The following is a 13237-nucleotide window of genomic DNA, read 5'->3' on the forward strand; positions in this document are numbered from 1 at the left end:
CCATCCAGCACAGAATGCTGTAGTGTGTTGTCTCAGTAGTACAGGCTACTGCATACATCAAACCTGTCCACCACTCTCCAGACTAGCTTCTCCTAGGCTATTGAGTCAAGTTCCAGGTCTTGGTCTGTATCTTGAAGGCACTCCAAGACCTGGGTCTAAGATATGTAAAAGATCACCTAAAGCACTTGGATGAGGACCACTGTTCCATGCTGTTCCTCAGTGAAATGTTCTCGAATAAGGGTAAATCTCATTGATGCAGGTGATAGAACTTTCTGAAGGGGGTGGGGGGAAGACCTGAGACTATGGAAAGAGCTTCCCTAGGAACTAAGGATCATCACCAACTTCCACTCCAAGTGCAAGGCGTATTTCTTTGACCTGCCTTCTCCTACAATCATATAGCAACATGTATATTAAACAAAACCCCCACCAAACCTCTCCACTGCACGCACTTTCTCCCTGCAGAGAAGATGAGAGAACAAACCACACTTGACATATGGCTTAATGAACTGGAAAACACTCAGATACTACGGTGGTGAGGATGGTATAAGAACCTATACAGAATGTGATAATATGGTTACTCACTTTAGGCAAACATGATGGCTCAAAGGCTCCTACCTCATGTCTCCATTTTACTACCTGTCTGTTGAGCTGTTAAAAAGATATTGCCTACGCCACTTTCCACTTCTCAGTCCAGTCTTGTTATAGAAATTTAAACTCTCCTTTAGTAGTTGACTGGTCGCACAATATAGAATGTAATTAGTTCTTTTAGACCTTTTCATATTATTCATTCCCTCCAGCCCCTACTTATCCCAATAATTTTATTGTTTTCCACTGACTTCCCTCCCATCATCTCTCAGACACTGAGGCGTCCAGAACTGTACATCATATTCTATGTACAATTGTATCAGTGCAAGATAGTTTAAAAAAAAAAAGCTTTCATCTTTCTAGTATGGTGACAAGATGTTCTTGCACATGTAGCCCAAAAGAGGCATTTGCTTTTCTTGTCTCATATTTCCTTGCAAGTTCACATCCAGTTTGCTGCCCACTTTCAGCCATAGTATTTCTCAAGCATTTCTTTCACAGTGAACACCTATAACTTGGATTACTTATCCCCAGTGAATAAACGTGTATTTTTCCAAGTTGAATCTATTTCCTTCCCAAATTTATCACCCCATTAGCTCCCTCCTTTCCATTGCTTTTTGTCCTCCCAATGTATTACCGGTATGAATGTAGTTAAAGTGCCATTTACCTCTTCTTATAGATCATTAATAAAAATGTTGAATAAAATAAGGTCTAACAACAATCCCGGTAGTACTTCATCAAGCTAATCTGCCAGAATCTCATGACTGGACAAGCTCGATCTCAACAAGAAAGTTTGCTGGTACAGGGTAAATCTGACTGGAGGGTATTACAGAACAGAACATTTCTGGAAGGCACTGGCAATAATAACTTCTTTTTAAATACTCATACCTTATGACTACAGTATCAGAGTGACCAGACAGGTGAAGACAGCAAAAGGATAACGTCCTGAGAGTCTCTGGATAAAGTTGAGAAGTGGGAGCAACAAGGGTGATGTCGTGGTTGGAGTCTGCTATAGACCACCAGACCAGGGGGATGAGGTGGATGAGGCTTTCTTCTGGCAACTAGCAGAAGTTGCTAGATCGCAGGCCCTGGTTCTCATGGGAGACTTTAATCACCCTGATATCTGCTGGGAGAGCAATACAGCGGTGCACAGGCAATCCAGGAAATTTTTGGAAAGTGTAGGGGACAATTTCCTGGTGCAAGTGCTGGAGGAACCAACTAGGGGCAAAGCTTTTCTTGACCTGCTGCTCACAAACAGGGAAGAACTAGTAGGGGAAGCAAAAGTGGATGGGAACCTGGGAGGCAGTGACCATGAGATGGTCGAGTTCAGGATCCTGACACAAGGAAGAAAGGAGAGCAGCAGAATACGGACCCTGGACTTCAGAAAAGCAGACTTTGACTCCCTCAGGGAACAGATGGGCAGGATCTCCTGGGAGAATAACATGAAGGGCAAAGGGGTCCAGGAGAGCTGGCTGTATTTTAAAGAATCCTTATTGAGGTTGCAGGAACAAACCATCCCGATGTGTAGAAAGAATAGTAAATATGGCAGGCGACCAGCTTGACTAAACAGTGAAATCCTTGCTGACCTTAAACGCAAAAAAGAAGCTTACAAGAAGTGGAAGATTGGACAAATGACCAGGAAGGAGTATAAAAATATTGCTCAGGCGTGCAGGAGTGAAATCAGGAAGGCCAAATCACACTTGGAGTTGCAGTTAGCAAGAGATGTTAAGAGTAACAAGAAGGGTTTCTTCAGGTATGTTAGCAACAAGAAGAAAATCAAGGAAAGTGTGGGCCCCTTACTGAATGAGGGAGGCAACCTAGTGACCGAGGATGTGGAAAAAGCTAATGTACTCAATGATTTTTTTGCCTCTGTCTTCACGCACAAGGTCAGCTCCCAGATTGCTGCACTGGGCAGTACAGCATGGGGAGAAGGTGACCAACCCTCTGTGGAGAAAGAAGTGGTTCGGGACTATTTAGAAAAACTGGACGTGCACAAGTCCATGGGGCCGGATGCGCTGCATCCGAGGGTGCTAAAGGAGTTGGCGGGTGAGATTGCAGAGCCATTAGCCATTATTTTTGAAAACTCATGGCGATCGGGGGAGGTCCCAGATGACTGGAAAAAGGCTAATGTAGTGCCCATCTTTAAAAAAGGGAAGGAGGATCCGGGGAACTACAGGCCAGTCAGCCTCACCTCAGTCCCTGGAAAAATCATGGAGCAGGTCCTCAAGGAAACAATTATGAAACATTTAGAGGAGAGGAAAGTGATCAGGAACAGTCAGCATGGATTCATGAAGGGGAAGTCGTGCCTGACTAACCTAATTGCCTTCTATGATGAGATAACTGGCTCTGTGGATGAGGGGAAAGCAGTGGATGTGTTATTCCTTGACTTTAGCAAAGCTTTTGATACGGTCTCCCACAGTATTCTTGCCGCCAAGTTAAAGAAGTATGGGCTGGATGAATGGACTGTATGGTGGATAGAAAGCTGGCTAGATCGTCGGGCTCAACGGGTAATGATCAATGGCTCCATGTCTAGTTGGCAGCCGGTTTCAAGCGGAGTGCCCCAAGGGTCGGTCCTGGGGCCGGTTTTGTTTAATATCTTTATTAATGATCTGGAGGATGGTGTGGACTGCACTCTCAGCAAGTTTGCAGATGACACTAAACTAGGAGGCGTGGTAGATACACTAGAGGGTAGGGATCGGATACAGAGAGACCTAGACAAATTAGAGGATTGGGCCGAAAAAAACCTGATGAGGTTCAACAGGGACAAGTGCAGAGTCCTGCACTTAGGACGGAAGAATCCCATGCACTGCTACAGACTAGGGACCAAATGGCTAGGTAGCAGTTCTGCAGAAAAGGACCTAGGGGTCACAGTGGACGAGAAGCTGGATATGAGTCAACAGTGTGCTCTTGTTGCCAAGAAGGCTAACGGCATTTTGGGCTGTATAAGTAGGGGAATTGCCAGCAGATCGAGGAACGTGATCGTTCCCCTTTATTCGACATTGGTGAGGCCTCATCTGGAATACTGTGTCCAGTTTTGGTCCCCACACTACAAGAAGGATGTGGAAAAATTGGAAAGAGTCCAGCGGAGGGCAACAAAAATGATTAGGGGTCTGGAGCACATGACTTATGAGGAGAGGCTGAGGGAACTGGGATTGTTTAGTCTCCAGAAGAGAAGAATGAGGGGGCATTTGATAGCAGCCTTCAACTACCTGAAGGGGGATTCCAAAGAGGATGGAGCTCGGCTGTTCTCAGTGGTGGCAGATGACAGAACAAGGAGCAATGGTCTCAAGTTGCAGTGGGGGGAGGTCCAGGTTGGATATCAGGAAAAACTATTTCACTAGGAGGGTGGTGAAACACTGGAATGCGTTACCTAGGGAGGTGGTGGAGTCTCCTTCCTTGGAGGTTTTTAAGGCCCGGCTTGACAAAGCCCTGGCTGGGATGATTTAGCTGGGAATTGGTCCTGCTTTGAGCAGGGGGTTGGACTAGATGACCTCTTGAGGTCCCTTCCAACTCTGATATTCTATGATTCTATGATAACATCTGTACTTAGCTATACTGAGCCAACCGTGAGAGCAATATCAAAAAACATCTATTTTGGAAAGAAAAATGAGCTATTGAAGCAGAGAATCTTCCACCTCCACAGGATGCATTGATCTAGTACCTGAAGTGCATCCATTACCAGGCAAAAGCATGGCTTCAAGCAGAGTTTCAAATCTTCCTCTTGAAAGCAGATGGCTAACAAGTATTCGTCTCTCCCACCAGGCCTAATTATGACATATATATATATATATATGTGTGTGTGTGTGTGTGTGTGTGTGGCGGGTTAGCTATAGTTGTACAAAGAGGTGTGGCTAAAGAAAAACAAACCGCCCACTGAATGCAGAGAGAACACTCTGCATGGCACTAGATCCTCCAGCTGTGTCCGTGCCAACCACTGTTATATGAAATTAACTCAATATTATATAGGTCTAAGTCTGATGCAGAGCAAGAACAAAACAAAAGAAATCAATAATGCTGTTCCCAGAAAATAACCTGGTGTAGTATAAATAAGTCTATGGCTATGTACAGTGTAAATAATGTTGGAGTCTCAAGAAACATTGTGATAAAAAGCGAGGAACAACCAGGGTTAGTCTTTAAAAGATGATGAAAATATACGTATTTCTCCAAAGAGGACTAAAATCAGACAAGTGCATGTTAAACAACAGAGAGAGCATGTGCTTTGGAAATAACTAAATAGCAGTTTCACCCCAAGCAAGTTGTAAAATGTATACAATATGCCTCATTCTTTTTCTAGCTCATATATTTCTAAAGCACCAGGGGATCTAGGTACATAGTCTCAGTTTAAAAGGGACAGTTCTCTCCATTCTTCCATTCATTTTACTGCTTTGTAAGTGGGATTGTTCTTATTTGTTTCCAGGAGAAGACACTGATGGCTATTCTGCGGTCAACGTTATTTCAGGAAGACTTCTGCAAACCAGGTAAGTCTTCCGTTGTGCCCTAAAGTGACAAGATGGAGACCATGTCTGTACAAGAAAAGTTGCAGCGGATTAGCTAAATCGATTTTAAATTAATCTAAGTAAACAGGTCTCTCTCGTGTGTATGGCATCTGCAGAGCAACAATTAAACTGGTGCAAAGCCCCTAACATAGATCTACTTAAATGAATTTAATCCTTGCTTAAATCCCAGCTTGTTTCAGTACATTACCAAATGAAGCTAAATTGATTTAAGCAAGGATTAAATTAGTTTAAATGCAGGCATCTATATTAGAAGTTGGATAGTTGAGAGTCTGCAGCTGAGAATGTTAGGCTACCAAGAGTTTCACTTGTGACTCTGTCAGCCTTATCACTCCTGTTGATCACAGCTGCTGAGGTGGGTGACAGAGAAAGAGACACTTGGATACAGACTGGCTCCAGTCGATTGAGGGCTTCATCTGCTGGAAACAGGCTCTTGATGAAGATCCACTATTGAATAGGGAGCCAGCAGAAAATGTAGAAAACTGGGGTGATGTCCACATGTCTATCTAAATATCCCAGTAAGCAGGCTGCTGTCAGGCCACTTGAAACATTCATATGGCCTTCATCTTGAGTCCCCTCCCCCCCCCACACACACATTCTGTCTAGATCAGTGGTTCTCAAAGCCGGTCCGCTGTTTGTTCAGGGAAAGCCCCTGGCGGGCTGGGCTGGTTTGTTTACCTGTCGCGTCCACAGGTTCGGCTCATCGCAGCTCCCACTGGCCGCAGTTCGCCGCTCCAGGCCAATGGGGGCTGTGGTAAGGACAGTCAGCACATCCCTCGGCCTGCACCGCTTCCCACAGCCCCCATTGACCTGGAGTGGCGAACCACGGCCAGTGGGAGCTACGATTGGCCGGACCTGTGGACGTGGCAGGTAAATAAACCAGCCCGGCCTGCCAGGGGCTTTACCTGAACAAGTGGTGGACCAGCTTTGAGAACCACTCGTCTAGATACTTTTATAGCCCTCATCTCTGTAGTACCTGAACATCCTAAAGTACAATGTAATAGAGAACACCCTGATGCAGTCTAGTGGAAAGGTGGTGCATATGTGGATCAAAATGGGTAGTTTGCAGTAGTTAAGAAAGGGCACATTTTCCAATTGAGTTGAAATCAGAAAATGGCACTTCTGGGACACAGTTGCTTTTTGGTATCTAGGAGCAAGCAAAAAGTCTCAAAGGAACCCCAGGCTGTGCACCTTCTTGACAAATAGAGTAAATAAGTCTTCAATGGGTGATGGAGTCAGACCTGCAGGTCCTTTAACTACAACCCAATTCCTACCTTTGTTTTACAGACTGAGTTTGAGATAGCAGCTTTTCATCCAGGTGCTTATCTTATCTCATAAGTAATGTTACTGACACATATATGTGGTGGCCCAAAAGGTATCATGTTGTTCAAAGGAGATGAATTTGTATAAGTGAAGACTCCAATTTGATAGCATGGTAATGTTCTAATTCAGGAGCTCAGTGCCAAAACCCAGCTTGACCTAGCTGAATTCAGTTGCTCACAGTCATGTTTGTAGTGTTGTTATTCCATGATATGTGGTGACTGGCATTATTGTGGTGGACTAGAAGAAGCTGCATATGTATTAAATATAGATGGTAAAACTGAGGAGTGGGCTCTGTCCCTGGGCTCACCACTCCATCATCATCGCTGGCCTCCGCTGCGTCATCCCCGGCCCTGGGCTTTGGACGCGCAGCAGCAGGTTCCATCCCCAGCCACGTGGCCCAGGGTCCAGCCATTGGACCCCAGATTCGGCTGTGGGGATTCAGGCTCTGGCCCCAGGCTCATACCCCCATCATCCATGGCCCCCGCTATGTTCTCTGGCTCTGAGCTTCGGCTGTGCGGTGACAGGCTCTGTCTCTGAGGGTCCGGCTGCGGGGCCCCAGGATCTGGCCATGGGGCTTTGGGCTCCGACCCCAGGCTCACCACCCTCTGCCTGTCGCCCCTGGCCCCTACTCTCTCCTCCATCTTGGGCTCTGGCCGCGGGACCCAGGATCCGGCCATGGGGCTTTGGGTGCTAGCCCTGGGCTTGCCCCCCCCAACATCCCTGGCCACCGCTGTGTCCTCTGGCCCTGGGCTTCAGACGTATGGCAATGGGCTCTGGTCCCCAGCCACAGGGCTTCAGGCTCCAGCCTGGCCCCCGGGCTTGCTCCAACCCCCCTCCCATCGCTGCTGGCCCCCGCTGCCTCCTCTGGCATCCCTTCCATCATCCTTGGCCCCCCGCTGCCTCCTCACCCACCCATCTCCCAATCCAGGGCTTAATTTGTCCCCTAGCTTGCTGGGACTGAGCAACTCTGCTGTGAAAAGTGATATTTATATGTTTGTTAATATCACTTTTCATTGCCTCCCAGGTAGCTAGCAAGCCTGCTTCTGTGAAAAATTAACAAACATACAAATATCACTTTTCACAATAAATAGCAGACTTACTAGCCAGCAAATCTAACAAAACAAAACAAAACCCAAAAGAAACAACAACAAAGGACAAAGAACATGCAAAGCACCTTATTTTTGTTTCTATTCTGTTTAGGTCCAGTAAAGAACACAGACAACTGTACATTATATTTATTATTGAGTTTCAAAAATAAACCTAAATCCCTGTATAAATAAATTACAATGATTTGGACATGTATATATGCATATTTGTTTCTTTTTCCTAATGTTAATTAAGTATTTTAGGAAAAATTGTCAGAGTGGCCACCAGCAAGAGTTGGTGGCCACACTCTGAGGCAGCGGTGGGCAACCTGCGGCCCCTCAGATCAAGCCACTGGCAGGCTATCAGACCGTTTGTTTACATTTGCACGGCTGCCTGCAGCTCCCAGTGGCCGCCATTTGCCGGTCCCGGCCAATGGGAGCTGCGGGAAGCGACACGGGCTGGGTGTCGCTTCCTGCAGCTCCCATTGGCTGGGAATGGCGAATAGTGGCCACTGGGAGCTGAAGGCGGCCGTGCAAATGTAAACAAATGGTCTGGTGGCCCACGGGCCGCAGGTTGCCCACCACTGCTCTGAGGCCACCAAAAAATTTGTTGCGCAAAACCTTTGCCTAGATCAAATCAGAGTTTTTGTCACTTTCTTATACCAGGATGTGTCAGTGTTTAAAGCATGATAGATAAGTACACTTATTCTTAATTTTGGCAGTGTAATTTCTGAGTCGGTGGACAAAATTTAGCTGGATCCAAAAGGATTCCAATGCTGAATCCAAGTTTTGTGGCATTGCTGCTCTGGGGCATGTTAGAGTCAGTCTGGAGTTTTAAGGTGCAGCAGGCAGGCTAAACGTGCTTTCTATATAGCTAGTGGAATTTGGACAATTGGGGCCAACAACTGGCTGGATCCAGGAGGAACCAAGTTTTGGGGTGTTGCTGCATTACAAAATGCATTGATTAGAAATGTTTTTAGCAGTAGGAGCACCTACGTTTGTTCTCTATTTAAGTAAAGAAAGTTGAGTAATGAGGGCCAAAAACTTGCTGCATCCAGCAAGGTCTATGTGTCAGACCTGGGATTTTGAAGCATTATTATGGTTGGGTGCAGATTTTCTTGTGCTGCCAGCTAGATCCAATAGAATCCAGGTGTCAGCAATGCTGTTGCACTAGAATGTGTAATACTCCAGATATTGATACAATAGGAGCATTTACATGTATTCACTGTATACCCATTACAATTTGGAGAGTTAGAGGCCCAAAGCAGGCTTGATTCAGGAGATGACAGACCCGGTGTCCTGTGTTGCTGTTGTGCATCAGACACTGGTTTGGGTTTTTTTTAGAGCAGGAAGAGTGGCCAGACGGTTTGTTCTACTCCAGTTTGGGATGCGGAGGCCAAGGCTGGCAGGATCAGGTCGGACCCAGAGTATTTACCCAAACCCACTCAATCCGCATGAAGCCAAAACCTTCTACTGCAAAGATCCCATCCAGCAACGCGTACCTTGTTTTGCAGAAGAGGCCCGATCACATAGAAGCACAGCAGGAGCGCGGCGCCGACGCCCAAGGCGACCCCCAGCAGCACAGCGGGAGCCAGCAAGCCGGGGACCAGCTGCAAGACTTCCACCCAGAACTGCAGCCCGATCTCCCCTCGGCAGGGCCCTGGCGGCGCTTCGCCAGCCGCAGAGGCCATGAACGAGCCCGCAGTGAGAACTCGAGGCGGGGGCTCCAACTCTGCTTGGGACGGGGGAGGGGCCCCGGGCTAGGACCCAGAGCAGCGCAGCGAGCTCCGCTGGTGGGCAGCTCCCGCCTGGCGAGCCCAGGGCATCCCGGCTCCCAGCCCTCTCCCTGCGGGCCGAGGTTCGCGGCTGGGGACCAGGGACTGGAGGAAGGGGAATCTCCTCCCGGGCCGGGAGGAGAGCGATCGCGGCTGAAGTCGATTGCGGCAGATCTGTGGCTCGGCGCCTCGACAGCTCGGCCTGGTTTGGAGCCGGACCCCCTGGAAAGAAACTTTCTCCGGGCCAGTAACTTGGTGGCCGCGCTTCGCCGCGCTCCTCTGGGGGGCTCCTGCGCCGGCCGGCTGAGTCCCCCCGCGCCTGTCTCATGCGAGCAGCGGCTCCAGGGGGGCTCCGCGCCCCGCCGGGGGCTCTGCTGGTAGCTGGCTACTTTGTGCGAGTGCTGCTGCTGCTCCCAGCCCGGGCCTCCCCGGCAGCAGACCCCCCTCGCCTCGGGCAGCATCCGCCCCAGTGCAAAGACTTGCCCGCGAGCCGCCCGATGCACGGAGATCCCCCTCCTCTCGGGGCCGGGCACGAGGTCTCGGTGGCCCTTGCCGCTGGCTCGCGGTTTCCTTCCCCCGAGGAGTCACCCCGCGGCCGGGCTCCCCGCCTCCAGAGCGGCGGATGGTGCAGCCAGACGGCAGCCCAGGTAAGAGGACGCTTCGCCGAGGCGTGTGAGCTCCTGCTTGGAAAGCCCTTGGGAGAGGCAAAGGTCTGCCGGCGATCTGCCCTCGCAGAGCACCCTACTCCCGTGGCCGTGGCGAATCTAACCTCATCCCTCTACCTGGGAGGTCGGGCAGAGGCGTTGATCCCCATTTTATCACACGAGGAAGCTGAATTGTAGAGACATGAAAGGTCCAAATGTTCAAAAGCATCCACTAACCTTGGGTGCCCAACCTTTAAGGTACTTCAGATCTGATTTTCAGAGATACTGAGCACTCGGCATTTCTAATAAGTAGGCCCTTGGTATTGGGGACCATTTCAGATTTGGGGGCGGGGTAATGCTTAATTTAGCATGAAAGTGGTGCGGAGGCCCAGCCAATTTGGTACTGGGATTCAAACAGTTTTAAAATTTTCGTAATTGATGCAGGAAGCCCAGAAGTGCTGGGGCTATGAACTGCCAAGCCTAGAGGTGCCGGGCTCAGGCCTGGCAATCCCTGGCACAAATTAAGCAGTGGTGGTGCGGGGGCAACTTTAACCATGATTCCAGGGACTACTTAGGCACCTGAAAACTCTAGGGTTTTGTTTTTTTACAGTAATAACTTCAAAATTAGCTGACATGAGCACGGTATCTAATTTCTGTACAAAGAAAGAAGAAAAAATATATATACAGACAGCAATTAAAGCCATATGTTAAGTTTATATGTAAATTTAGAACAATCAGGAGATAATGTATCAAGATAATCCCAAGCCTTGAGGTATTGGTTTTGGAGCCTTAACACAGATATCAGAAACAGTTTGTACACTCTCTTTAGTAGACAGAAATAAAAATAAATAAAATCTACTTAAAATCTTCTTACACCTGCAATTGTTGTTGTTTTCTAAATGTCTTATGTTCCAAATTGTGAAGAGGAGAATGAGACAGGTAATTGGTTCCAGGAATATTTAAAGGTAAATTATTGAAAACAAAAACACACTCCAAATATGAGCTAAAAACAATGGATAATGCCATGGTCTTATCTTGGCAAAATCCAAGTGTTTCGAAGCTTCACATTGACAGGCTAAAATTACCAAATCTCTTACATGCCTATCTCCCATTGTGGGTCTTAAGTAGTCCTTAACTCTCTTGAGCACAGAGAAGTACCTCTCTTTTGATGCTGTAGAAACTGGAAGGCTCAACACAATAATCTACAATAGACAGCAAAGTCTGGTAACCCCTTGGTAAAACACTGAGAACATTCCAGAATTCAGAAGTTGAAGTCAGGTTTTTTTGGTGCAATGTGCTTCTTGGCAACTTTGATTCTGCATCCAGATCGCCAAAATTGATGCCTGTTGATCCATAGTGATCTGCAGTTATTTTTGGTTTCTCATAATCAAGAAAATTTTCATTCTTTGGGTCACAAGCAGTTAGTGCAGAAAGCAAACTGGAGTTGGAGGTGAATCGTCTATCAAGCTTAGCAAGAATTCTGTTCAGAATAGGATAGTAGAAATCAGATTTTATAGGTTCTTGAGTGCTTTTGGGAACATCATGTGTCGATGACTGACCCAGTGTACTATAAACAAAAACCAAGGCTTCTTGCCGTTTTTGTATTGCTGTGCTCAGCAGTTGCGATTGACAGACACGGGATATCAATTTCAAGTTCTTTGGCAATGATTTCAGCTTCATCACACATCTCCTTCCATTTGCTGAGATGTTCTCATTTATTGAAGAGCAGCAACATTGCTTGCTACTAATTCCATGGCACTTAATGCAGGTTTTCATTTTGCAGTTCTTCTAAAGCCCTTTGCAAAATCTTGAATATTCTTTCCCAGACCAAGAGCCTCAACAGAAAGGAATAGCTCTTTATCTTTGTCATCAAGCCCTTTGCAATGTTAACTGATGATCCATCAGCTCTGAACTGAAATGGCTTCCAGTATTTCCACTACAGTGCCAGTCTTGCATGTTGTTTCCAGAGGGAGTCACACCAGTGAGTTTCACATAATCTACCTAGTTCAAGTACCTTCTGGCCTAGCTCCTGCTGTGCCTTAACAAATGGTTCCTGGTACTTGTAACTACTGCTAAAGAAGATGTACAATGCCTGAGCAAATGTAAAGACTCCCTGACACTGGGTGATGCTGGAACATGTGTCTGTAGTAACAAGATTAAGCCTGTGAGGACAGCATTTCCCATAAATGGCATGTGTAATCCGTTCCTGAATTCGAGCTTGTATGTCTTTTAAATGCCCACTCAGCACAGAAGCGCCATCGTAGCACTGGGCAAAAATGTAATTAATATCGAGCTTCAAATGCTGCAGTTCTTCAATAATCATTTTTGAGACAGATCCAGCAGTTAGATTTTCTATGTGGAAGCAGCCCTGAGCTCTTTCCTGAATGATTCCTTTTCCACAGAAGCGTAAAAGGAGACACAGCTGTTCATTTTTTGGTGCATCTTTAGCTTCATCAACAAGGACAGAAAAATACTTGGTTTGTCTGTATTTTTACCACTGTCAGTCACGTGTCTACACAGAAAAAGCTGTGCATGGGTTAGCTGTGAGGTAGCTTGAATCCAGCCCAGCCTAGGTAATGATAGCAGTGAAGGCAGCACAGCCAGACTTCAGCACGGGTAGTGCAAGTCTGGTATGGACTTTTGGTGCATACTTGGCTTACTAGTCCATTCTGAAGCCTGTGCTGTGCTGTCTTCACTTCTTTTGTTACCCATGCTAGCTGGATTCAGGTTGAACAGACAAGCCCATGTCCAGCTTTTGCTGTGTAGATATGTCTTTAAATCTGATGATAATAGAGGTTGGTAGCACCTTGTCTGCATCAGGACTCCCAGCTATAATGGTGGTAGCTCCGGTGGGGAACTTCTACAATTCCTTACTATGGAAATAGCCAGCTTTAGCACAGGGTGAATTAGTGCAGACAAGGCCATTGTCAGACTTAATATCTGTGCGTCAGTTTATTCTTCTGGAAAGCAGGATAGTATTACCTAAATCAAGAGTCACCTCAACCCATCCTTTGTGAGGTTGTCAGATTTTAATTTGTGTGCACTCTTCCATTTGCTCTGTTAATGGGGGAGTGGAAAATAGTCCTGAGAGCTGAACTTCTGTTCTGTATGCAGAGATGCGAGTAAGTTTTATTTAAGAGTCTACATATTTCTTATTTTGATTTATTCTTACAATTTAGATCCTCAGTATATTAGCCTCCACTCCAAATCTAACCACTCAGCCCTGACAAAACCATCATTTGCCAGGGGAAAAAAAATCAATGATTACATATAAGGAAATCACATTCCACAAGGGTGCTGGAACTAGGGGTGCT

The 13237-nt window shown here is 46.7% G+C and overlaps 2 protein-coding genes across 9 annotated transcripts in view; one reads left to right on the forward strand and one right to left on the reverse strand.

Annotated features, from left to right (window-relative positions):
- Window positions 1-9202, reverse strand: part of EVC (EvC ciliary complex subunit 1) — a 95156-nt gene extending 85954 nt beyond the window's left edge. For all 5 annotated transcript variants that reach the window (XM_054029020.1, XM_054029022.1, XM_054029021.1 and 2 more), the window contains exon 1: window positions 9007-9202. In XM_054029020.1, coding sequence (XP_053884995.1) covers window positions 9007-9195 — 189 coding nt within the window. In that variant the 5' untranslated portion in view covers window positions 9196-9202. The remainder of the gene's footprint in view (window positions 1-9006) is intronic.
- Window positions 9203-9587: 385 nt separating this feature from the next.
- The window catches only part of EVC2 (EvC ciliary complex subunit 2), a 162459-nt gene continuing 158809 nt past the window's right edge, over window positions 9588-13237 (forward strand). For all 4 annotated transcript variants that reach the window (XM_054029013.1, XM_054029014.1, XM_054029015.1 and 1 more), the window contains exon 1: window positions 9588-9926. In XM_054029013.1, coding sequence (XP_053884988.1) covers window positions 9606-9926 — 321 coding nt within the window. In that variant the 5' untranslated portion in view covers window positions 9588-9605. The remainder of the gene's footprint in view (window positions 9927-13237) is intronic.

The sequence above is a fragment of the Malaclemys terrapin genome, chromosome 5 (genome assembly GCF_027887155.1).
Source record: "Malaclemys terrapin pileata isolate rMalTer1 chromosome 5, rMalTer1.hap1, whole genome shotgun sequence".
In the NCBI taxonomy this organism is placed as follows: domain Eukaryota; kingdom Metazoa; phylum Chordata; order Testudines; family Emydidae; genus Malaclemys; species Malaclemys terrapin.